Source organism: Pseudophryne corroboree, chromosome 1 (assembly GCF_028390025.1).
Source record: "Pseudophryne corroboree isolate aPseCor3 chromosome 1, aPseCor3.hap2, whole genome shotgun sequence".
Taxonomy (NCBI): domain Eukaryota; kingdom Metazoa; phylum Chordata; class Amphibia; order Anura; family Myobatrachidae; genus Pseudophryne; species Pseudophryne corroboree.
Genome location: NC_086444.1, coordinates 406,303,613 through 406,330,644, shown reverse-complemented (window position 1 = coordinate 406,330,644; position 27,032 = coordinate 406,303,613). Strand labels below are relative to the sequence as shown.

At 48.2% G+C, this 27,032-nt stretch overlaps 1 protein-coding gene across 11 annotated transcripts in view; it reads left to right on the top strand.

Moving 5' to 3' along the window:
- Nucleotides 1–27,032, top strand: part of ACACB (acetyl-CoA carboxylase beta) — a 469,976-nt gene that overhangs the window by 377,265 nt on the left and 65,679 nt on the right. For all 11 annotated transcript variants that reach the window (XM_063913243.1, XM_063913244.1, XM_063913242.1 and 8 more), the window contains 4 exons: nucleotides 20,506–20,626; nucleotides 20,712–20,808; nucleotides 23,821–23,917; nucleotides 26,519–26,654. In XM_063913243.1, the coding sequence (XP_063769313.1) occupies nucleotides 20,506–20,626; nucleotides 20,712–20,808; nucleotides 23,821–23,917; nucleotides 26,519–26,654 (451 nt within the window). The remainder of the gene's footprint in view (nucleotides 1–20,505; nucleotides 20,627–20,711; nucleotides 20,809–23,820; nucleotides 23,918–26,518; nucleotides 26,655–27,032) is intronic.

Sequence of the window (27,032 nt, the reverse complement as noted above, 5' to 3'; positions counted from 1 at the left end):
GTGGCCCCAGATTGGCCACGCCGGCAGTGGTACACTCTTCTGCGCGACATGGTTGTCGGGGTACCATTCTGACTCCCTCTGCGTCCAGATCTTATGATTCAAGGACCATGTCACCACCCAGATTTAAGTTGGCTGGCTTTGACGGCTTGGTTCTTGATTCCAACATTTTAAGGGCAAAAGGATTTTCTCGTCCTGTTGTGCAAACAATGATTCAGGTTAGAAAGCCGGTGACTTCTGGAATTTACCACAGAGTGTGGCGTATTTACATTGCGTGGTGTGAAAAGCGTGGTTTGACACCGGATTTGTTTAGAGTTCCTCATCTATTATCTTTCTTTCAGGAGGGTCTCAATAAGGGTCTGAGACTTTCTTCACTAAAGGGTCAAGTTTCTGCCTTGTCGGTTTTTTTTCAAAGGAGACTAGCTATCATTCCAGGAGTTCAGACGTTCCTTCAGGGAGTTCTTCGGATTCAGTCACCTTTTGTTCCTCCGGTTCCTCCCTGGGATTTAAACTTAGTCCTTACGGCTCTTCAGAAATCTCCATTTGAACCCTTGAAATCTGTAGAATTGTGGTATCTACGTTCAAAGTTGTCTTCCTATAGGCAATTGCCTCCGCAAGACGAGTATCTGAGTTGGCAGCTCTTTCTTGCAGACCACCCTTGTTGGTGTTTCATGACGACCGGGTGGTTCTGCGAACAAAACCTTCCCTCCTTCCGAAGGTTGTGTCAGCGTTTCATCTAAATCAGGACATTGTCCTTCCAGCGTTTACTCCTTCTCCTTCCGGGGAGGATTCCCATTTGGCTCTCTTGGATGTGGTTAGGGCCTTACGGATTTATTTATCTCGTACGAAATCTATCTGTCGTACGGATGTGTTGTTGGTTTTAATTGATGCGCCCAAACGAGGTTGGCCGGCTTCCAAGAACACAGTGGCTCTTTGGGTAACTTCGGCCATCAGACAGGCATACATGTCTTCAGATGTTTCGGTTCCTGACTCAATTCGAGCTCATTCGACTCGAGCTGTTGGAGCTTCTTGGGCTGTTCGCGGTGGTGCATCTATTGAGCAGCTGTGCAGGGCGGCGACCTGGTCGTCTGTGCATACGTTTACAAAGTTTTACCGTTTTCATACTTTCGGTTTGGAGACTGCCTCTGTTGGGCGTCAAATTTTACGGACGGCTATGCCGTCTACATCTCCCTTCTCTCATTAGCTTGCTTTGGGAAATCCCACAAGTAACGGCGCAGCGTCCCCCAGATGGAGGACAGAGAAATAGGGATTTTTGTTTACTTACCGTAAAATCTCTTTCTCTGATTCCATCTGGGGAACGCTGCGATCCCTCCCGTATGTTTGTCTGGTTTATCCGGTTGTTTTTTTCGGTCTATCTCCTTTGGCTTGGCTAAACGTTAACTGAATTGCTGGCTAGGCAGGAAGGAGATGGGAGGGGTTAGAGGGGGGAGGAGTCAGGTTTTAATAGTTCTGTGCCAAACTCCTCAACCACACACCTCTAACCCACAAGTAACGGCGCAGCGTCCCCCAGATGGAATCAGAGAAAGAGATTTTACGGTAAGTAAACAAAAATCCCTATTTCTCTGACGTCCTAGTGGATGCTGGGACTCCGTCAGGACCATGGGGATTAGCGGTTCCGCAGGAGACAGGGCACAAAAATAAAAGCTTTAGGACTAGGTGGTGTGCACTGGCTCCTCCCCCTATGACCCTCCTCCAAGCCTCGGTTAGGTTTTTGTGCCCGTCCGAGCAGGGTGCAATCTAGGTGGCTCTCCTAAAGAGCTGCTTAGAAAAAGTTATTAGGTTTTTTATTTTCAGTGAGTCCTGCTGGCAACAGGCTCACTGCAACGAGGGACTTAGGGGAGAAGAAGTGAACTCACCTGCGTGCAGGATGGATTGGCTTCTTAGGCTACTGGACACCATTAGCTCCAGAGGGATCGAACACAGGCCCAGCCATGGAGTCCGGTCCCGGAGCCGCGCCACCGACCCCCTTGCAGATGCCGAAAAGTGAAGAGGTCCAAAAACCGGCGGCAGAAGACTTTTCAGTCTTCATGAGGTAGCGCACAGCACTGCAGCTGTGCGCCATTGTTGTCAGCACACTTCACACCAGCGGTCACTGAGGGTGCAGGGCGCCGGGGGGGGCGCCCTGGGCAGCAATGATAATACCTTGTTCTGGCTAAAAATACATCACATATAGCCCCTGGGGCTATATGGATGTATTTAACCCCTGCCAGGTCTCACAAACACCGGGAGAAGATCCCGCCGAAATAGGGGGCGGGGCCTATCTCCTCAGCACACAGCGCCATTTTCCTGCACAGCTCCGCTGCGAGGAAGGCTCCCAGGACTCTCCCCTGCACTGCACTACAGAAACAGGGTAAAAAAACAGAGAGGGGGGGCACTTTTTTGGCGATATTGATATATTAAGCTGCTATAAAGGAAACAACACTTCTGTAGGGTTGTTCCTATATTTTTATAGCGCTTGGGTGTGTGCTGGCAAACTCTCCCTCTGTCTCCCCAAAGGGCTAGTGGGGTCCTGTCTTCGATAAGAGCATTCCCTGTGTGTCTGCTGTGTGTCGGTACGTGTGTGTCGACATGTATGAGGACGATGTTGGTGTGGAGGCGGAGCAATTGCCGGTAATGGTGATGTCACCCCCTAGGGAGTCGACACCGGAATGGATGGCTTTGTTTATGGAATTACGTGATAATGTCAGCACGTTACAAAAATCAGTTGACGACATGAGACGGCCGGCAAACCAGTTAGTACCTGTCCAGGCGTCTCAGACACAGACCCAGACACGGACACCGAATCTAGTGTCGACGGTGAAGAAACAAACGTATTTTCCAGTAGGGCCACACGTTATATGATCACGGCAATGAAGGAGGCTTTGCATATCTCTGATACTGCAAGTACCACAAAAAGGGGTATTATGTGGGGTCTGAAAAAACTACCTGTAGTTTTTCCTGAATCAGAGGAATTGAATGAAGTGTGTGATGAAGCGTGGGTTAACCCCGATAGAAAACTGCTAATTTCAAAGAAGTTCTTGGCATTATATCCTTTCCCGCCAGAGGTTAGGGCGCGCTGGGAAACACCCCCTAGGGTGGATAAGGCACTCACACGCTTATCAAAACAAGTGGCGTTACCGTCTCCTGAAACGGCCGCCCTCAATGATCCAGCTGATAGGAGGCTGGAAACTACCCTGAAAAGTATATACACTCATACTGGTGTTATACTGCGACCAGCCATCGCCTCAGCATGGATGTGCAGTGCTGGGGTGGTTTGGTCGGATTCCCTGACTGAAAATATTGATACCCTGGATAGGGACAGTATTTTATTGACTATAGAGCAATTAAAGGATGCTTTTCTTTATATGCGAGATGCTCAGAGGGATATTTGCACTCTGGCATCGAGAGTAAGTGCGATGTCCATATCTGCCAGAAGAAGTTTATGGACGCGACAGTGGTCAGGTGATGCGGATTCCAAACGGCATATGGAAGTATTGCCGTATAAAGGGGAGGAATTATTTGGGGTCGGTCTATCGGATTTGGTGGCCACGGCAACAGCAGGGAAATCCACCTTTTTACCTCAGGTCCCCTCCCAACAGAAAAAGACACCGTCTTTTCAGCCGCAGTCCTTTCGTTCCTATAAGAACAAGCGGGCAAAAGGACAGTCATATCTGCCCCGAGGCAAAGGAAAGGGTAAGAGAGTGCACCAAGCAGCTCCCTCCCAGGAGCAGAAGCCCTCCCCGGCTTCTGCAAAGCCCTCAGCATGACGTTGGGGCTTTACAAGCGGACTCAGGGGCGGTGGGGGGTCGACTCAAGAATTTCAGCGCACAGTGGGCTCACTCACAGGTGGACCCCTGGATCCTGCAGGTAGTATCTCAGGGTTACAGGTTGGAATTCGAGAAGTCTCCCCCTCGCCGGTTCCTAAAGTCTGCTCTGCCAACGTCTCCCTCAGACAGGGCGACGGTATTGGAAGCCATTCACAAGCTGTATTCTCAGCAGGTGATAGTCAAGGTACCCCTCCTACAACAGGGAAAGGGGTATTATTCCACACTATTTGTGGTACCGAAGCCGGACGGCTCGGTAAGACCTATTCTAAATCTGAAATCTTTGAACATGTACATACAAAAATTCAAGTTCAAGATGGAGTCACTCAGAGCAGTGATAGCGAATCTGGAAGAAGGGGACTTTATGGTGTCTCTGGACATCAAGGATGCTTACCTGCATGTCCCAATTTGCCCTTCACATCAAGGGTACCTCAGGTTCGTGGTGCAAAACTGTCATTATCAGTTTCAGACGCTGCCGTTTGGATTGTTCACGGCACCTCGGGTCTTTACCAAGGTAATGGCCGAAATGATGTTTCTTCTGCGAAGAAAAGGCGTATTAATTATCCCTTACTTGGACGATCTCCTGATAAGGGCAAGGTCCAGAGAACAGCTGGAGGACGTAGTAGCACTAACCCAAGTAGTGCTGCAACAGCACGGGTGGATTCTGAATTTTCCAAAATCTCAATTGACCCCGATGACACGTCTGCTGTTCCTGGGAATGATTCTGGACACGGTTCAGAAAAAGGTGTTTCTTCCGGAGGAGAAAGCCAGGGAGTTATCCGAACTTGTCAGGAACCTCCTAAAACCAGGAAAAGTGTCTGTGCATCAATGCACAAGAGTCCTGGGAAAAATGGTGGCTTCTTACGAAGCGATTCCATTCGGCAGATTCCACGCACGAACTTTTCAGTGGGATCTGCTGGACAAATGGTCCGGATCGCATCTGCAGATGCATCAGCGGATAACTTTGTCTCCACGGACAAGGGTGTCTCTTCTGTGGTGGTTGCAGAGTGCTCATCTGTTAGAGGGCCGCAGATTCGGCATACAGGACTGGGTCCTGGTGACCACGGATGCCAGTCTGAGAGGCTGGGGAGCGGTCACACAGGGAAGAAACTTCCAGGGAGTGTGGTCAAGCCTGGAGATGTCTCTTCACATAAATATACTGGAGTTAAGAGCGATTTACAATGCTCTAAGCCTGGCAAAACCCCTGCTTCAGGGTCAGCCGTTGTTGATCCAGTCGGACAACATCACGGCAGTCGCCCACGTAAACAGACAGGGCGGCACAAGAAGCAGGAGGGCAATGGCAGAAGCTGCAAGGATTCTTCGCTGGGCGGAAGATCATGTGATAGCACTGTCAGCAGTGTTCATTCCGGGAGTGGACAACTGGGAAGCGGACTTCCTCAGCAGACACGATCTACACCCGGGAGAGTGGGGACTTCATCCAGAAGTCTTCCACTTGATTGTGAACCGTTGGGAAAAACCAAAGGTGGATATGATGGCGTCCCGCCTCAACAAAAAACTGGACAGGTATTGCGCCAGGTCAAGAGACCCTCAGGCAATAGCTCCAGCATCCACTAGGACGTCAGAGAAAATAAGAATTTACTTACCGATAAATCTATTTCTCGTAGTCCGTAGTGGATGCTGGGCGCCCATCCCAAGTGCGGATTGTCTGCAATACTTGTACATAGTTATTGTTACAAAAAAATCGGGTTGTTATTGTTGTGAGCCGTCTGTTCAGAGGCTCCTACGTTTGTCATACTGTTAACTGGGTTCAGATCACAAGTTGTACGGTGTGATTGGTGTGGCTGGTATGAGTCTTACCCGGGATTCAAAATCCTTCCTTATTGTGTACGCTCGTCCGGGCACAGTATACTAACTGAGGCTTGGAGGAGGGTCATAGGGGGAGGAGCCAGTGCACACCACCTAGTCCTAAAGCTTTTATTTTTGTGCCCTGTCTCCTGCGGAGCCGCTAATCCCCATGGTCCTGACGGAGTCCCAGCATCCACTACGGACTACGAGAAATAGATTTATCGGTAAGTAAAATCTTATTTTTTCCTTTGATGGCTAGTTTGGTAACATTATGTAAAGCCAGCATTTAGAAATACTTAATTAAAATCCGGATCTCTGAATGCATTGCTGACACTGGTCCTTGGGAAATATAGTGGCTCGTCCAGGAGTTTGGCTCTCTATACCCCCATACTGTAGGGAACTCAGTTTTTCCTTTTTAACAAGCACTACAGGATAGAAGAGAGAAGAATGCAAAGAAAGAGAAAAAACAACTTCTGAAACATCTACTTTACAGGAGAACCAGCTTGCAAAAGTTAGGTGTGCAGTTTCCCCAGCAGATTCAGAGAAAATGATTTACCATATAAAAATCCTATTTTCTCTAACGTCCTAGTGGATGCTGGGGACTCCGAAAGGACCATGGGGAATAGCGGCTCCGCAGGAGACTGGGCACAAAGTAAAAGCTTTAGGACTAGCTGGTGTGCACTGGCTCCTCCCCCTATGACCCTCCTCCAAGCCTCAGTTAAGATTTTGTGCCCGAACGAGAAGGGTGCAATCTAGGTGGCTCTCCTGAGCTGCTTAGAGTAAAAGTTTAAATAGGTTTTTTTATTTTCAGTGAGACCTGCTGGCAACAGGCTCACTGCATCGAGGGACTAAGGGGAGAAGAAGCGAACTCACCTGCGTGCAGAGTGGATTGGGCTTCTTAGGCTACTGGACATTAGCTCCAGAGGGACGATCACAGGCCCAGCCATGGATGGGTCCTGGAGCCGCGCCGCCGGCCCCCTTACAGAGCCAGAAGAGTGAAGAGGTCCGGAAAATCGGCGGCATATATGGATGTATTTAACCCCTGCCAGTTTTCCACAAAAAAGCGGGAGAAAGGCCGCCGAAAAAGGGGCGGAGCCTATCTCCTCAGCACACAAGCGCCATTTTTTCCTCACAGCTCCGTTGGAGGAAGGCTCCCTGACTCTCCCCTGCAGTCCTGCACAACAGAAACAGGGTAAAACAAGAGAGGGGGGGCACTAAATTGGCATATTAATATATACAGCAGCTATATTAGGGAAAAACACTTATATAAGGTTATCCCTGTATATATATAGCGCTCTGGTGTGTGCTGGCAAACTCTCCCTCTGTCTCCCCAAAGGGCTAGTGGGGTCCTGTCCTCTATCAGAGCATTCCCTGTGTGTGTGCTGTGTGTCGGTACGCTGTGTCGACATGTATGAGGAGGAAAGTGGTGTGGAGGCGGAGCAATTGCCTGTGTTAGTGATGTCACCCCCTAGGGAGTCGACACCTGACTGGATGGTCTTATGGAAAGAATTACGTGATAGTGTCGGCACTTTACAAAAGACTGTTGACGACATGAGACAGCCGGCAAATCAGTTAATACCTGTACCGGTGTCTCAAACACCGTCAGGGGCTATAAAATGCCCGTTACCTCAGGTCGATACAGACACTGACACGGACACTGACTCCAGTACAAACGTATTTTCCAGTAGGGCCACACGTTACATGATCACGGCAATGAAGGAGGTTTTGAACATTTCTGATACTACAAGTACCACAAAAAAGGGTATTATGTGGGGTGTGAAAAAACTACCCGTAGTTTTTCCTGAATCAGATGAATTAAATGAGGTGTGTGATGAAGCGTGGGTTTCCCCCGATAAAAAACTGCTAATTTCTAAAAAATTATTGGCATTATACCCTTTCCCGCCAGAGGTTAGGGCGCGTTGGGAAACACCCCCTAGCGTAGATAAGGCGCTCACACGCTTATCAAAACAAGTGGCGTTACCGTCCCCTGATACGGCCGCCCTCAAGGAACCAGCTGATAGGAAGCTGGAAAATATCCTTAAAAGTATATACACACATACTGGTATTATACTGCGACCAGCAATCGCCTCAGCCTGGATGTGCAGTGCTGGGGTGGCTTGGTCGGATTCCCTGACTGAAAATATTGATACCCTGGACAGGGACAATATATTATTGACTATAGAGCATTTAAAGGATGCATTTCTATATATGCGAGATGCACAGAGGGATATTTGCACTCTGGCATCAAGAGTAAGTGCGATGTCCATTTCTGCCAGAAGAGGATTATGGACGCGACAGTGGTCAGGGGATGCGGATTCCAAACGGCATATGGAAGTATTGCCGTATAAAGGGGAGGAGTTATTTGGGGTCGGTCTATCGGACCTGGTGGCCACGGCAACGGCTGGAAAATCCACCTTTTTACCCCAAGTCACCTCGCAGCAGAAAAAGATACCGTCTTTTCAGGCTCAGTCCTTTCGTCCCCATAAGGGCAAGCGGGCAAAAGGCCACTCATATCTGCCCCGGGGCAGAGGAAGGGGAAAAAGACTGCAGCAAACAGCCTCTTCCCACGAACAGAAGCCCTCCCCCGCTTCTGCCAAGTCCTCAGCATGACGCTGGGGCCTTACAAGCGGACTCAGGCACGGTGGGGGCCCATCTCAAGAATTTCAGCGCGCAGTGGGCACACTCGCAAGTGGACCCCTGGATCCTGCAGGTAGTATCTCAGGGGTACAAATTGGAATTCGAGACGTCTCCCCCTCGCCGGTTCCTGAAGTCTGCTTTACCAACGTCTCCCCCCGACAGGGAGGCGGTATTGGAAGCCATTCACAAGCTGTATTCCCAGCAGGTGATAATCAAGGTACCCCTCCTACAACAGGGAAAGGGGTATTATTCCACGCTGTTTGTGGTACCGAAGCCGGACGGCTCGGTGAGACCCATTTTAAATCTGAAATCCTTGAACACTTACATAAAAAGGTTCAAGTTCAAGATGGAGTCACTCAGAGCAGTGATAGCGAACCTGGAAGAAGGGGACTATATGGTGTCTCTGGACATCAAGGATGCTTACCTCCATGTCCCAATTTGCCCTTCTCACCAAGGGTACCTCAGGTTTGTGGTACAGAACTGTCACTATCAGTTTCAGACGCTGCCGTTTGGATTGTCCACGGCACCCCGGGTCTTTACCAAGGTAATGGCCGAAATGATGATTCTTCTTCGAAGAAAAGGCGTCTTAATTATCCCTTACTTGGACGATCTCCTGATAAGGGCAAGGTCCAGAGAACAGTTAGAGGTCGGAGTAGCACTATCTCAAGTAGTACTACGACAGCACGGATGGATTCTAAATATTCCAAAATCGCAGCTGATTCCGACGACACGTCTGCTGTTCCTAGGGATGATTCTGGACACAGTACAGAAAAAGGTGTTTCTCCCGGAGGAGAAAGCCAAGGAGTTATCCGACCTAGTCAGGAACCTCCTAAGACCAGGCCAAGTGTCAGTACATCAATGCACAAGGGTCCTGGGAAAGATGGTGGCTTCTTACGAAGCGATTCCATTCGGCAGATTCCACGCAAGAACTTTCAGTGGGATCTGCTGGACAAATGGTCCGGATCGCATCTTCAAATGCATCAGCGGATAACCCTGTCTCCAAGGACAAGGGTGTCTCTCCTGTGGTGGTTACAGAGTGCTCATCTCCTAGAGGGCCGCAGATTCGGCATTCAGGATTGGGTCCTGGTGACCACGGATGCCAGCCTGAGAGGCTGGGGAGCAGTCACACAGGGAAGAAATTTCCAGGGCTTGTGGTCAAGCATGGAAACGTCACTTCACATAAATATCCTGGAACTAAGGGCCATTTACAATGCCCTAAGTCAGGCAAGACCTCTGCTTCAGGGTCAGCCGGTGTTGATCCAGTCGGACAACATCACGGCAGTCGCCCACGTAAACAGACTGGGCGGCACAAGAAGCAGGAGGGCAATGATGGAAGTGGCAAGGATTCTTCGCTGGGCGGAGAATCATGTGATAGCACTGTCAGCAGTGTTCATTCCGGGAGTGGATCTTCACCCGGGGGAGTGGGGACTTCACCCAGAAGTCTTCCACATGATTGTGAACCGTTGGGAAAAACCAAAGGTGGACATGATGGCGTCCCGCCTCAACAAAAAACTGGACAGATATTGCGCCAGGTCAAGGGACCCTCAGGCAATAGCTGTGGACGCTCTGGTAACACCGTGGGTGTACCAGTCAGTGTATGTGTTCCCTCCTCTTCCTCTCATACCAAAAGTACTGAGAATCATAAGAAGGAGAGGAGTAAAGACTATACTCGTGGCTCCGGATTGGCCAAGAAGGACTTGGTACCCGGAAATTCAAGAGATGCTCACGGAAGACCCGTGGCCTCTACCTCTAAGAAAGGACCTGCTCCAGCAGGGACCATGTCTGTTCCAAGACTTACCGCGGCTGCGTTTGACGGCATGGCGGTTGAACGCCGGATCCTGAAGGAAAAAGGCATTCCGGATGAAGTCATCCCTACCCTGATCAAAGCCAGGAAGGATGTAACCATACAACATTATCACCGTATTTGGCGTAAATATGTTGCGTGGTGCGAGGCCAGGAAGGCCCCTACAGAGGAATTTCAACTGGGTCGTTTCCTGCATTTCCTGCAAACAGGACTGTCTATGGGCCTCAAATTAGGGTCCATTAAGGTTCAAATTTCGGCCCTGTCAATATTCTTCCAAAAAGAACTGGCTTCTGTTCCTGAAGTTCAGACGTTTGTCAAGGGAGTACTGCATATACAGCCTCCTTTTGTGCCTCCAGTGGCACCTTGGGATCTCAATGTAGTTTTGGGATTCCTAAAATCACATTGGTTTGAACCACTCACCACTGTGGACTTAAAATATCTCACATGGAAAGTGGTAATGCTGTTAGCCCTGGCTTCAGCCAGGCGTGTCTCAGAATTGGCGGCTTTATCCTATAAAAGCCCTTACCTAATTTTTCATCCGGACAGGGCAGAATTGAGGACTCGTCCTCAATTTCTTCCTAAGGTGGTTTCAGCATTTCACTTAAACCAGCCTATTGTGGTGCCTGCGGCTACTAGGGACTTGGAGGATTCCAAGTTGCTGGACGTAGTCAGGGCCCTGAAAATATATGTTTCCAGGACGGCTGGAGTCAGAAAATCTGATTCGCTGTTTATCCTGTATGCACCCAGCAAGCTGGGTGCTCCTGCTTCTAAGCAGACGATTGCTCGTTGGATTTGTAGTACAATTCAGCTTGCACATTCTGTGGCAGGCCTGCCACAGCCAAAATCTGTAAAAGCCCATTCCACACGGAAAGTGGGCTCATCTTGGGCGGCTGCCCGAGGGGTCTCGGCTTTACAACTTTGCCGAGCAGCTACTTGGTCAGGGGCAAACACGTTTGCTAAATTCTACAAATTTGATACCCTGGCTGAGGAGGACCTGGAGTTCTCTCATTCGGTGCTGCAGAGTCATCCGCACTCTCCCGCCCGTTTGGGAGCTTTGGTATAATCCCCATGGTCCTTTCGGAGTCCCCAGCATCCACTAGGAAGTTAGAGAAAATAAGAATTTACTTACCGATTAATTCTATTTCTCATAGTCCGTAGTGGATGCTGGGCGCCCATCCCAAGTGCGGATTGTCTGCATTACTTGTACATAGTTATTGTTACAAAAATCGGGTTATTGTTGTTGTGAGCCATCTTTTCAGAGGCTCCTTCTGTTATCATGCTGTTAACTGGGTTCAGATCACAAGTTGTACGGTGTGATTGGTGTGGCTGGTATGAGTCTTACCCGGGATTCAAAATCCTTCCTTATTGTGTACGCTCGTCCGGGCACAGTATCCTAACTGAGGCTTGGAGGAGGGTCATAGGGGGAGGAGCCAGTGCACACCAGCTAGTCCTAAAGCTTTTACTTTGTGCCCAGTCTCCTGCGGAGCCGCTATTCCCCATGGTCCTTTCGGAGTCCCCAGCATCCACTACGGACTATGAGAAATAGAATTATCGGTAAGTAAATTCTTATTTTCTCTATCATAAGTTGACACCAGGTGATACATTTCCTAAGATGGGAGTTCTATTTAAGATGGGATGTTGCCCATAGCAACCAATCAGATTCCAGGTATTATCTTGTAGAAGGTGCTAAATAAGTGAGAAGTAGAATCTGATTGGTTGCTATGGGCAACATCCCATCTTAAACAGAACTCCCATCTTAGTACATTTACCCCTAGACCTTTGAGACTTCCCAAACCTGCCATTATGCATGGAAACCCACAGATGTTCAGAGAACAGAACATCTCTAACCAGTGGTCCAAAATGAGGTTGTTGCAAAGCTGTCAAAACAAAGTTTAAATCCCAAGGGGCTATTGAAGTGTTGTATAAAGGTTGCACATGCATCACTCGCTGGAAAAGTCTTCTCTTTCTAAATCAGGGGTGGGGAACCTCCGGCCCGCCGGCCGTATAAGGCCCGCAAAACTGTTTGTTCCGGCCCACCTGCTTGTGTCAGTGAGACATGCCGCCGCTCAGTCCGGCGGCGGCGTGTCTCAGATGCTTGACATGCGGGGCGGACTAGCCCTGTGCTGGACGTCCACCCGCATGTCAGAGATTCTGATCGTAGATGTGCTAATGTTAGCACATCTACGATCAGCTCAGAATTAGGCCCATAGGTGGTCATTCCGAGTTGATCGCAGCCAGCAACTTTTTGCTGCTGCTGCGATCAACTAGTACACGCCTATGGGAGGAGTGTATTTTAGCTTAGCATTGCTGCGATCGCTTGTGCAGCCCTGCTAAGCTAAAAAAATGAAATGCAAAAGAAGACTAGCCCTCGACCTACTTACCCTGTGCGATGGATCCAGCGATGATGGGCCCGGCTTTGACGTCAGACATCCGCCCTCCATTCTTCTGGACACGGCAGCGTTTTACTCACCACTCCCTGAAAACGGTCCAGATCCGCCCTGGAACGCCTTCTTTCTGTCAGTGTTCTTTGCGGTCGGCTCTGCGACCGCTTCCATTGGTAGCCGCAATGTAACCCGGCTACCCCTGTCGCCGGGCAACGTCGCACACGCGCACTGTGGCCGCCGCGCATGCGCATTCTGTACCCGCTCGCACCGCATCGATAAACCGCTGCGTGCGAATGGGTCGCAATGACCCCCATAGTCTCCTGACTGGTCTACCCAAACATAGGCTCTCACCACTACAATCCATTTTGAATGCAGCTGCGAGGCTAATCTTCCTCGCTAGACGTTCATCGTCTGTAGATCCGCTCTGTCAGTCCCTCCATTGGTTACCGGTATTCTACCATATTAAATATAAAATACTTTTCTCTATCGTCCTAAGTGGATGCTGGGGTTCCTGAAAGGACCATGGGGAATAGCGGCTCCGCAGGAGACAGGGCACAAAAGTAAAGCTTTTACAGGTCAGGTGGTGTGTACTGGCTCCTCCCCCTATGACCCTCCTCCAGACTCCAGTTAGATTTTTGTGCCCGGCCGAGAAGGGTGCAATTCTAGGTGGCTCTCATAAAGAGCTGCTTAGAGAGTTTAGCTTAGGTTTTTTATTTTACAGTGATTCCTGCTGGCAACAGGATCACTGCAACGAGGGACAGAGGGGAGAAGAAGTGAACTCACCTGCGTGCAGGATGGATTGGCTTCTTGGCTACTGGACATGAAGCTCCAGAGGGACGATCACAGGTACAGCCTGGATGGTCACCGGAGCCACGCCGCCGGCCCCCTCACAGATGCTGAAGCAAGAAGAGGTCCAGAATCGGCGGCTGAAGACTCCTGCAGTCTTCTTAAGGTAGCGCACAGCACTGCAGCTGTGCGCCATTTTCCTCTCAGCACACTTCACACGGCAGTCACTGAGGGTGCAGGGCGCTGGGGGGGGGGCGCCCTGGGAGGCAAATGAAAACCTTTAAAAAGGCTAAAAATACCTCACATATAGCCCCAGAGGCTATATGGAGATATTTACCCCTGCCTAAATGTACTAAATAGCGGGAGACGAGCCCGCCGGAAAAGGGGCGGGGCCTATCTCCTCAGCACACGGCGCCATTTTCTGTCACAGCTCCGCTGGTCAGGAAGGCTCCCAGGTCTCTCCCCTGCACTGCACTACAGAAACAGGGTATAACAGAGAGGGGGGGCAAAATAAATGGCAATATATTAATATAAAAGCAGCTATAAGGGAGCACTTAATCATAAGGCTATCCCTGTCATATATAGCGCTTTTTGGTGTGTGCTGGCAGACTCTCCCTCTGTCTCCCCAAAGGGCTAGTGGGTCCTGTCTTCGTATAGAGCATTCCCTGTGTGTCTGCTGTGTGTCGGTACGTGTGTGTCGACATGTATGAGGACGTTATTGGTGTGGAGGCGGAGCAATTGCCAAATATGAGGATGTCACCTTCTAGGGGGTCGACACCAGAATGGATGCCTTTATTTGTGGAATTACGGGATAGCGTCAACTCGCTTAAGCAGTCGTTTGCCGACATGAGGCGGCCGGACACTCAATTAGTGCCTGTCCAGGCGCCTCAAACACCGTCAGGGGCTGTAAAACGCCCCTTGCCTCAGTCGGTCGACACAGACCCAGACACAGGCACTGATTCCGGTGGTGAAGGTGACGAATCAACCGTATTTTCCAGTAGGGCCACACGTTATATGATTTTGGCAATAAAGGAGATGTTACATTTAGCTGATACTACAGGTACCACTAAACAGGGTATTATGTGGGGTGTGAAAAAACTACCAGTAGTTTTTACCGAATCAGAAGAATTAAATGACGTGTGTGATGAAGCGTGGGGTGCCCCGATAAAAAACTGCTAATTTCAAAGAAGTTATTGGCTTTATACCCTTTCCCGCCAGAGGTTAGGGAGCGCTGGGAAACACCTCCTAGGGTGGACAAAGCGCTAACACGCTCATCAAAACAAGTGGCGTTACCCTCTCCTGAGACGGCCGCACTTAAAGATCCATCAGATAGGAGGATGGAAAATATCCAAAAAGGTATATACACACATGCAGGTGTTATACTACGACCAGCTATTGCGACTGCCTGGATGTGCAGTGCTGGGGTAGTTTGGTCAGAGTCCCTGATCGAAAATATTGATACCCTGGACAGGGACAATATTTTACTGTCGTTAGAACAAATAAAGGATGCATTTCTTTATATGCGTGATGCACAGAGAGATATCTGCACACTGGCATCACGGGTAAGTGCTATGTCCATTTCGGCCAGAAGAGCTTTATGGACACGACAGTGGACAGGCGATGCGTAGAGGAGTTATTTGGGGTCGGTCTATCGGATTTGGTGGCCACGGCTACGGCCGGGAAATCCACCTTTCTACCTCAAGTCACTCCCCAACTGAAAAAGGCACCGACCTTTCAACGCAGCCCTTTCGTTCCTTTAAAAATAAGAGAGCAAAGGGCTATTCGTATCTGCCACGAGGCAGAGGACGAGGGAAGAGACAGCAACAGGCAGCTCCTTCCCAGGAACAGAAGCCCTCCCCGGCTTCTACAAAAGCCTCAGCATGACGCTGGGGCTTCGCAAGCGGACTCGGGGGCGGTAGGCGGTCGTCTCAAGAATTACAGCGCGCAGTGGGCTCACTCGCAGGTAAATCCCTGGATCCTGCAGATAATATCTCAGGGGTACAGGTTGAAATTAGAGACAGAGCCACCTCGCCGTTTCCTGAAGTCTGCTTTACCAACGTCCCCCTCAGAAAGGGAGACGGTTTTGGAAACCATTCACAAGCTGTATTCTCAGCAGGTGATAGTCAAGGTACCTCTTCTACAACAAGGGAAGGGGTATTATTCCACTCTTTTTGTGGTACCGAAGCCGGATGGCTCGGTAAGGCCTATTCTAAATCTGAAGTCCTTGAACCTGTACATAAAGAAGTCCAAGTTCAAGATGGAGTCACTCAGAGCAGTGATAGCGAACCTGGAAGAAGGGGACTTTATGGTATCCTTGGACATCAAGGATGCGTATCTCCACGTTCCAATTACCCCTCACACCAGGGGTACCTCAGGTTCGTTGTACAAAACTGTCACTATCAGTTTCAGACGCTGCCGTTTGGTTTGTCCACGGCACCTCGGGTCTTTACAAAGGTAATGGCCGAGATAATATTTCTTCTTCGAAGAAAAGGCGTATTAATTATCCCATACTTGGACGATCTCCTAATAAGGGCAAGGTCCAGAGAACAGCTAGAGATGGGTTTAGCACTATCTCAAGAGGTGCTAAAGCAGCACGGATGGATTCTGAATATTCCAAAATCCCAATTAATGCCGACAACTCGTCTGCTGTTCCTGGGGATGATTCTGGACACAGTTCAGAAAAAGGTTTTTCTTCCCGAAGAAAAAGCCAAGGAGTTATCTGACCTGGTCAGGAACCTCCTAAAACCAGGAAAGGTGTCTGTACATCAATGCACAAGAGTCCTGGGAAAAAATGGTAGCTTCTTACGAAGCAATCCCTTTCGGCAGATTCCATGCAAAGGGATCTGTTGGACAAATGGTCAGGGTCGCATCTTCAGATGCACCTGCGGATAACCCTGTCGCCGAGGACAAGGGTATCCCTTCTGTGGTGGTTGCAGGAGGCTCATCTATTGGAGGGCCGCAGATTCGGCATGCAGGATTGGATCCTGGTGACCACGGAGGCCAGCCTGAGAGGCTGGGGAGCAGTCACACAGGGAAGAAATTTCCAGGGAGTGTGGTCGAGCCTGAAAAAGTCTCTTCACATAAGCATTCTGGAACTAAGAGCAATCTACAATGCTCTAAGCCAGGCGGAACCTCTGCTTCAAGGAAGACCGGTGTTGATCCAGTCGGACAACATCACGGCAGTCGCCCATGTAAACAGACAGGGCGGCACAAGAAGCAGGAGGGCAATGGCAGAAGCTGCCAGGATCCTTCGCTGGGCGGAGAATCACGTGATAGCACTGTCAGCAGTATTCATCCCGGGCGTGGACAACTGGGAAGCAGACTTCCTCAGCAGACACGACCTTCACCCGGGAGAGTGGGGACTTCATCCAGAAGTTTTCCACATGCTATTAAACCGTTGGGTAAAACCAATGGTGGACATGATGGCGTCTCGCCTCAACAAAACACTGGACAGGTATTGCGCCAGGTCAAGAGATCCGCAGGCAATAGCTGTGGACGCGCTGGTAACACCTTGGGTGTACCAGTCGGTATATGTGTTTCCTCCTCTGCCTCTCATACCAAAGGTATTGAGGATTATACGGCAAAGAGGAGTAAGACTAGTGGCTCCGGATTGGCCAAGAAGGACTTGGTACCCGGAACTTCAAGAGATGGTCACGGACGATCCGTGGCCTCTACTTCTGAGAAGGGACCTGCTTCAGCAGGGTACTTGTCTTTTTCAAGAATTACCGCGGCTGCGTTTGACGGCATGGCGTTTGAATGCCAGATCCTAAAAGGAAAAGGCATTCCAGAAGAAGTCATTCCTACCTTGATAAAGGCAAGGAAGGAAGTCACCGCGAAGCATTATCGCCGTATTTGGCGAAAATATGTTGCGTGGTGCGAGCAGCGGAGTGCTCCGATGGAGGAATTTCAACTGGGTCGTTTTCCTACATTTCCTGCAATCAGGATTGTCTATGGGTCTCAAATTGGGATCTATTAAGGTTCAAATTTCGGCCCTATCAATATTCTTCCAAAAAGAATTGGCCTCAGTCCCTGAGGTCCAGATTTTTATCAAAGGAGTACTGCATATACAGCCTCCTGTGGTGCCTAAGGTGGCACCGTGGGATCTAAATGTAGTTTTAGATTTCCTCAAATCCAATTGGTTTGAACCACTAAAGAATGTGGATTTGAAATATCTCACATGGAAAGTGACTATGTTACTGGCCCTGGCTTCGGCCGGGAGAGTATCTGAACTGGCGGCTTTGTTTTATAAAAGCCCTTATTTAATTTTCCATTCGACATAGGGCAGAGCTGCGGACGCGTCCGCATTTTCTCCCTAAGGTGGTATCAGCGTTTCACCTGAACCAGCCTATTGTAGTGCCTGCGGCTACAGACGACTTGAAGGACTCCAAGTTGTTGGACGTTGTCAGAGCCTTAAAAAATATACATTTAAAGGACGGCTGGAGTCAGAAAATCTGACTCGCTGTTTATACTGTATGCACCCAACAAGTTGGGTGCACCTGCTTCTAAGCAGTCGATTGCTCGTTGGATTTGTAACAAAATTCAACTTGTACATTCTGTGGCAGGCCTGCCACAGCCTAAATCTGTTAAGGCCCATTCCGCAAGGAAGGTGGGCTCATCTTGGGCGGCTGCCCGAGGGGTCTCGGCATTACAACTCTGCCGAGCAGCTACGTGGTCAGGGGAGAACACGTTTGTAAATTTTTACAAATTTGATACCCTGGCAAAGGAGGACCTGGAGTTCTCTCATTCGGTGCTGCAGAGTCATCCGCACTCTCCCGCCCGTTTGGGAGCTTTGGTATAATCCCCATGGTCCTTTCAGGAACCCCAGCATCCACTTAGGACGATAGAGAAAATAAGAATTTACTTACCGATAATTCTATTTCTCGGAGTCCGTAGTGGATGCTGGGCGCCCATCCCAAGTGCGGATTATCTGCAATACTTGTACATAGTTATTGTTAACTAATTCGGGTTATTGTTTAGGAAGCCATCTTTCAGAGGCTCCTCTGTTATCATACTGTTAACTGGGTTTAGATCACAAGTTGTACGGTGTGATTGGTGTGGCTGGTATGAGTCTTACCCGGGATTCAAAATCCTCCCTTATTGTGTACGCTCGTCCGGGCACAGTACCTAACTGGAGTCTGGAGGAGGGTCATAGGGGGAGGAGCCAGTACACACCACCTGACCTGTAAAAGCTTTACTTTTGTGCCCTGTCTCCTGCGGAGCCGCTATTCCCCATGGTCCTTTCAGGAACCCCAGCATCCACTACGGACTCCGAGAAATAGAATTATCGGTAAGTAAATTCTTATTTTACTTACATACAAGGCTATTAACCAAACCGCACCAATATACATCTCTTCACTCATCTCAAAATATCTCCCTACCCGACCTCTCCGCTCTGCACAAGATCTGCATCTCTCATCCACACGCATTACTTGTTCACACTCAAAATTACAGGACTTTATTCGGGCTTCACCCACTCTGTGGAATGCCCTCCCACACCCAAGTAGACTCACCCCTAGTCTCAAAACCTTTAAACGTTCCCTGAAAACTCACCTCTTCAGACAAGCCTATCAAATTCCAGACCCACCCACATAACCTTCAATGCCTCCCTATCTACCGTATATACTCGAGTATAAGTCGACCCGAATATAAGCCGAGGCACCTAATTTTACCACAAAAATCTGGGAAAACTTATTGACTCGAGTATAAGCCTAGGGTGGGAAATGCAACTCTAGCCGTACACAGCCCTCAGTGCCAGATATGCCCTCATACTGCCAGATATGCCCCCACAGTGCCAGATATGCCCTCATGCTGCCAGATATGCCCCACAGTGCCAGATGTGTCCTCATGCTGCCAGATATGCCCCACAGTGCCAGATGTGCCAGATATGCCCCACAGTGCCAGATATGCCCTCATGCTGCCAGATATGCCCTCATGCTGCCAGATATGCCCCACAGTGCCAGATGTGCCCCACTGTGCCAGATATGCCCCACAGTGCCAGATATGCTTTCATGCTGCCAGATATGCCCCACAGTGCCAGTTTGTTACGTGCCCTCCATCGCTCCCGCGCTGTCCCGTCGCTCCCGCGCTGTCTTCTGAAGGAGTGACACGGAGGGCACAGCGCGCGGCTCTCCTGTGTCCCTCCTGCGTCTCCGGCGGCAGCAGCGTGTGTGTGTTAAAGGAAGTGCCGGTTTGTGCACTTCCTTTAATACATACACGCCGCTGCCGCCGGAGACGCAGGAGGGACACAGGAGAGCCGCGCGCTGTTCCCTCCGTGTCCCTCCTACAACTGACCTGAGTATAAGCCGAAGTGACTCTTTCAGCACAAAAAAAGGTGCTGAAAAAGTCGGCTTATACTTGGGTATATACGGTAATTACATCCTCTCTGTACAGTCCACATAACCTCACATATTTTGTCTTTCTTTACTCTCACAACCTCCTGGACCTTGGCCAACATTGGTGGGTGATCATACAACCCATTAAGAACCTTTGCAATCTGATGAACCATTATGCAATAGGTAGCACATATCCTTGTGTATCAATGCCTATTTCCCTATAGATTGTAAGGCTGAGAGCAGGGCCTTCCTACTGTATCTCTGTCTTCTGTTTTTGCCCAGTTTTGTTCTATTACTGTTCTAATTGTAAAGCACAACAGAATATGCTGCGCTATATAAGAAACTGTTGTTAATAATTAATAATAATAATTGATCCAGCTTGTGAGTCAACCAAGATGCCATCATGTTGATATCCGGCTGACATCCATCTCTCCTTTATTTGCTGGAAAACTTTTGTATTTGGAGACTGTTCTGTGTGGTGGCAAATTATAAGGTTAATTTTGAGGTTGACACCATAGGAGTAACTGTAGGTTCCTTTTAGCTTTGTGGTGCCATTGCTTACTATTATTTTTTTTTTAAGGAGGCGTAGCCACACCTCCTGCAGATTTGAAAATGCCCCCCAGTACTCAGTTGCTTAGCCACTCTCGTCAGGCCTGATTTCTAGTGTCTCCATGAGATGACAGAGAAATAGAATTGTAGGTGCTGTCTGGACCTGTTTAGAAGTTGTACAGTTATTGAGCTTTCCAGCTCTCAAACCCTATGTCCCAGCAGTAAATCTTAATTGCCTACCTGACTCCTGCAACGTGTCCATGCCCTGCCAAACAGCCCAAAAAAGAAATAAAAATTAGTGATACATTGCTGTCATTGCTCTTTTATCATCTTTGTGAAAGACCTATAATTGTCATAATGTTGGTATGTTCTGCTTGTCTTCCAAGGATAAACACAGTCCAGTTCCTGTCATCACTTCAGTTGATCCAATTGACCGTCAGATTGAATTTATGCCAACAAAGGCTCCATATGATCCCCGTTGGATGCTTGCTGGTAGAGCTCATCCCAGTAAGTCCTGTAGGTGTGCTGTTATTTCTATAATGCATTTTGAGACTTTCTACTATTGATATTAAGTACAATATGTTTTCTGTAGCTGTAAAAGGGACATGGCAGAGTGGATTCTTTGACCATGGAAGCTTCATGGAGATCATGCAACGCTGGGCACAGACTGCTGTGGTTGGAAGGGCCAGGTAAGACCACCTGCAGTTTGTGCCAATAAAATGAACTATGATAATAGCTTAATATAATAAGAAGAATTCATGACACCCACGTACTTTTCCCTTTGTCCTTCTCAAAGGGGTATATGCAATTCACGGCGAATCGCGGCAAATTATCGCCGTTTTTAAATTCGACACAATTCGACAGGTGAATTCCGGCAGGTGGCTGCCGGAATTCACCATATTCAATGAAAAACGGATTCGACAGTCCCGCGGGCGAAAAACGGCCGATTTGCCGGATTTTGCAGCGATTTAAAAAAACGGGGAAAAACGGGAAAAACACGAAAAAAAAATGGCGTGGGGTCCCCCCTCCAAAGCATAACCAGCCTCGGGCTCTTCGAGCTGGTCCTGGTTCCAAAAATGCGGGGGGGAAATTGGGCAGGGATCCCCCGTATTTTTAAAACCAGCACCGGGCTCTGCGCCTGGTGCTGGTGCAAAAAATACGGGGGACAAAAAGAGTAGGGGTCCCCCGTATTTTTTACACCAGCATCGGGCTCCACTAGCTGGACAGATAATGCCACAGCCGGGGGTCACTTTTATGCAGTGCCCTGCGGCCGTGGCATTAAATATCCAACTAGTCACCCCTGGCCGGGGTACCCTGGGGGAGTGGGGACCCCTTCAATCAAGGGGTCCCCCCCCCCCAGCCACCCAAGGGCCAGGGGTGAAGCCCGAGGCTGTCCCCCCCCATCCAATGGCTGCGGATGGGAGGCTGATAGCCTAGAGTAAAATGACAAGAATATTGTTTTTTCCAGAAGAACTACAAGTCCCAGCAAGCCTCCCCCGCAAGCTGGTACTTGGAGAACCACAAGTACCAGCATGCGGGAGAAAAACGGGCCCGCTGGTACCTGTAGTTCTACTGGAAAAAAAATACCCAAATAAAAACAGGACACAGACACCGTGACAGTAAAACTTTATTACACACTGCCGACACACACATACTTACCTATGTTGACACGCCGACTGCCACGGTCTCCGACGATCCGAGGGTACCTGTGAAAAAAATTATACTCACCTTCCAGCGTCCAGAGGTACATCCACGTCCAGAGATACATCCACGTACTTGTCAAAAAAAGAAAACGGACACACGGACCACCGGACTGAAAGGGGTCCCATGCTGACACATGAGACCCCTTACCCCGAATGCCGGGACACCACGTGACTCCTGTCACTGAAGTCCCTTCAGCCAATCAGGAAGCGCTACTTCCGTGGCGCTCACCTGATTGGCTGTGCGCTGTCTGTGCTGTGACAGCGCATCGCACAGCTCGGTCCATTAGTTTCAATGGTGGGAACTTTGCCGTCAGCGGTGGGGTTACCCGCGGTCAGCCGCTGACCGGCGGGTGACCTCACCGCTAGCCGCTAAGTTCCCACCATTGAATATAATGGACGGAGCTGTGCGATGCGCTGTCACAGCACAGACAGCGCACAGCCAATCAGGTGAGCGCCACGGAAGTAGCGCTTCCTGATTGGCTGAAGGGACTTCAGTGACAGGAGTCACGTGGTGTCCCGGCATTCGGGGTAAGGGGTCTCGTGTCAGCATGGGACCCCTTTCAGTCCGGTGGTCCGTGTGTCCGTTTTCTTTTTTTGCCAAGTACGTGGATTTATCTCTGGACCCTGGCTGAGGTGAGTATATTGAACTTTTCTTTTCAGGTATCCGTGGATTCTACATGGAGAAGAGGACCGATGTCGGCGTGTGAACATAGGTAAGTATGTGTGTGTCGGCAGTGTGTAATGTGTCCTGTTTTTATTTGGGTATTTTTTCCCCAGTAGTACTACAGGTACCAGCGGGCCCGTTTTTCTCCCGCATGCTGGTACTTGTGATTCTCCAAGTACCAGCTTGCGGGGGAGGCTTGCTGGGACTTGTAGTACTACTGGAAAAAACAATATTCTTGTCATTTTACTCTAGGCTATCAGCCTTTCATCCGCAGCCCTTGGATGGGGGGGACAGCCTCGGGCTTCACCCCTGGCCCTTGGGTGGCTGGGGGGGGGGACCCCTTGATTGAAGGGGTCCCCACTCCCCCAGGGTACCCCGGCCAGGGGTGACTAGTTGGATATTTAATGCCACGGCCGCAGGGCACTGTATAAAAGTGACCCCCGGCTGTGGCATTATCTGTCCAGCTAGTGGAGCCCGATGCTGGTGTGAAAAATACGGGGGACCCCTGCTCGTTTTGTCCCCCGTATTTTTTGCACCAGCACCAGGCGCAGAGCCCGGTGCTGGTTTTAAAAATACGGGGGATCCCTGCCCAATTTTTCCCCGCATTTTTAGAACCAGCTCGAAGAGCCCGAGGCTGGTTATGCTTTGGAGGGGGGACCCCACGCCATTTTTTTTTAAAATTTTCCCGTTCCAGCACTAAAAAAAAAAAAAATAATAATAATATTTTAAAAAATATATAAATAATACTTGTGCCTCCAAAAAAAAAAAAAAAAGTACCTAATCCCTTCTAATATAAATAGATATGCTATTCCCAAAAAAAAAACCACCAAAAAAAACATGTTTAAATTTTTTTTTATTGTTTTCACCCTCCAAAGTGTGGCGAATTGAAAATGACGAATTTACTGTCTAAAAGCACTACTGTCGAATTTCCAAACTTGAATTGAATATGCTTTTGTCGAATTGCAGCACTTGTATCATTGCAGAAAAGTCGAATTTGCAAAAAGTCGAATTTCAAAAAGTCGAATTTTGAAAGTCCGTTTTTTTGACGGAAAGCACTGAATTGCATTGACGATTTTTTTTTTTTTGGCGAAAATGACCCGAAATTCGACAATTTCGGGAATTCGACCGCAATTGCATATACCCCAAAGACTCCAGCATTATAACATATACATGCCCCCCTCCTGTTCCTCTTACCTCTCTCTAGCCTTCTTTTCTCTGTATCCCGCCTTATATGTTCATTTTTGAATATTGTTCATTAAAACTATTGGAATTAAGGAGAGGAATTTACACTTGTCTGTCTAACCAGCATCTTATATTCTCTAATCTATTTGTAGATTAGGAGGAATACCTGTGGGAGTTATCGCTGTTGAGACCCGGAGTTCAGAGATGGTAGTGCCAGCTGATCCAGCCAATCCCGAGTCTGAAGCTAAGGTTTCTTTCTCTTACTTCAAGATCATTCAATGTACAATGGGGGTAATTCAGAGTTGATCGCAGTAGCAAATTTGTTAGTAGTTGGGAAAAACCATGTGCACTGCAGGGGGGTCAGATATAACGTGCAGAGAGAGTAAACGCCCATACACACTTGACGATGCACACGTCGTCAACGACCATCGGTAACGACTTCCCTTGAACAGCTGAGGAAACAACATGAGCATACACACTAGCGATGGCCAACGACCAATGATCATTCGTCGTTGAAGCATCCAAGCTGGACAGCTAATTTAATCATTGGTTGTTGGGTGCATACACATTGTGCGACGTCTATGGTCGTTAATGACCATAGTCAAAATTGAGCATACATGCTCCTCCGACAACGAGGGTCTTTAACGGCCCGCGGGGCCGTGCATCGGTGGTCGTCTGATGCATACACACTTGACGAGATAATGGGCAATGACGTTCATTAGGGCTGAAAATTAATGACGTCGCTCATTTTATCGTCAAGTGTGTATGGGCCTTTAGATTGGGTGTGGTGTGTTCAAACTGAAATCTAAATTTCAGTGTAAAAATAAAGCTGCCAGTATTTACCCTGCACAGAAACAATATAACCCACCCAAATCTAACTCTCTCTGCAAATGTTATATCTGCCACACCTGCAGTGCACATGGTTTTGCCCAACTGCTACGAAATTTGCTGCTGCGATCAACTCTGAATTACCCCCAATGTCCTGTAATGTTAAATTACTGTAGCTTAGTCTGGGAGTATTTACTTTGAAAAGAGGTTTTTAGCAAGTTAAACATATGCATTTTATTTGTTTATTGCAAAGTACAGTGCACCCGGAAAGTATTCACAGCGCTTCACTTTTTCCACATTTTGTTATGTTACAGCCTTATTCCAAAATGGAATAAATTCATTTTTTCTTCAATATTCTACACACAATACCCCATAATGACCACGTGAAAAAAGTTTTTTTTGAGATTTTTGCAAATTTATTAAAAAAACAACAACTAAGAAATCACGTGTACATATGCATTCACAGCTTTTGCCAGGTGCATCCTGTTTCCACTGATCATCCTTGAGATGTTCCTACAGCTTAATTGGAGTCCACCTGTGGTAAATTCAGTTGATTGGACATGATTGAAAGGCACACACCTGTCTATATAAGGTCCCACACTTGACAATGCATGTCTGAGCACAAACCAAACATGAAGTCAAAGGAATTGTCTGTAGACCTCCGAGACAGGATTGTCTCGAGGCACAAATCTGGGGAAGGGTACAGAAAAATATCTGCTGCTTTGAAGGTCCCAATGAGCACAGTGGCCTCCATCATCCGTAAATGGAAGAAGTTCGGAACCACCAGGACTCTTCTTAGAGCTGGCCGGCCATCTAAACTAAGCGATCGGGGGAGAAGGGCCCTAGTCAGGGAGGTAACCAAGAACCCGATGGTCACTCTGTCAGAGCTGTTTGGCCAAAACAGACATTCACAAATACTTTTTGTGTAAACTGCCCAAAAAGGTGTTGCTCCCCCCCCAATTGTATTAGAATAGTGGAGCCACCATCAGGTAACACCCGCTTATGCTTTTCAGTAGTGTGTATATTGCTGCAGCATCACTTTTCTAGGGACTCTGATTATTGATTACTTTTAATCTGCCGGGTAGTGGTCAGAGCATTGTGTTCATCACAGGACAGCTAGGCAATGATGAGTTAGAGGTAAATATACTGGGATCCGGTCTGAAGATCGACAGTGTCTAGGTCGACAATGTTTAGGTCGACCACTATAGGTCGACAGTCACTAGGTCGACATGGATGGAAGGTCGACAGGGTTTCTAGGTCGACATGTGCTAGGTCGACAGGTCTAAAGGTCGACATGAGTTTTTAAAAAAAAAATTCTTTTTTTGAATTTTTTCATACTTAACGATCCACGTGGACTACTATTGGAACGGTAAAGTGTGCCGAGCTAAGCGGTAGCGGAGCGAAGGCACCATGCCTGAAGCATGGCGAGCGGACGCGGTGCACTAATTTGGGATCCCGGTCACTCTACGAAGAAAACGACACCAAAAAAAAAAAACAAAAAACTTATGTCGACCTTTAGACCGGTCGACCTAGAAACCCTGTCGACCTTCCATCCATGTCGACCTAGTGACTGTCAACCTATAGTGGTCAACCTAAACATTGTCGACCTAGACACTGTCGATTTGATGAACCACACCCAAATATACTTCCCCAGCAGTCACATCAGCAGGGATAAAAACACTCTGATGGTCAGCAAAGTGGGTCAGTCCACTAAAATGTAATCTGTTCTGTGTTACATAATTCAGTTTGGAAGGTTTGCCATTTACTGCCAAACTCCTCTATGGAGTTACAGTGCGCTACGTTACATGCTCTCTGCTGGCACTAAGCCCAGGTTTTTCGGTAATTACACTGTGCATACAGTGCTATGCAAATAGCTGGGGACAGCAGGTGTAGTAATAGACAGATATTAATTGTGCAAATTACACAATCCTAGACAACATTTTTGGATAGAGCATAATGATATCTAAAAAACTAAAATAGTTAAAAATGTGTTTGTAATGTATATGAGGTGCTGTGTTTCAGATAATCCAGCAGGCTGGTCAGGTTTGGTTCCCAGATTCTTCATTTAAAACTGCCCAGGCAATAAAGGACTTTGGTCGTGAACGGCTTCCTCTAATCATCTTTGCAAATTGGAGGGGATTCTCTGGGGGTATGAAGGGTAAGTGTCATACCCTGTAACCCATTATAAAAGAGATTCATGGTGCATGTAGTAATTGACCACACTGTGTGTATATATGTATGTATGTATCAATCTATTTATCTTGGGCTACAACTAAAAATGTTACTATACTAAAAAATAAAATAAATAAATATATATAAAAAAAATCTCCATGTGAAATGGGAGCACTCACCAGACTTAATAAATTCAAGTCCTTTATTCAGAATATCAGGTCATAGTAAATAACATCATTGTTTTGGTCCTGTAGTGAACCACTTATTTATTGATCTTGTGGCAAACATGGGAATAAATTATGGCCGCACCAGTGCACTGCTGTTTATTGAGATGTCAGGATGTTAATTTTTTATTATACTGTAT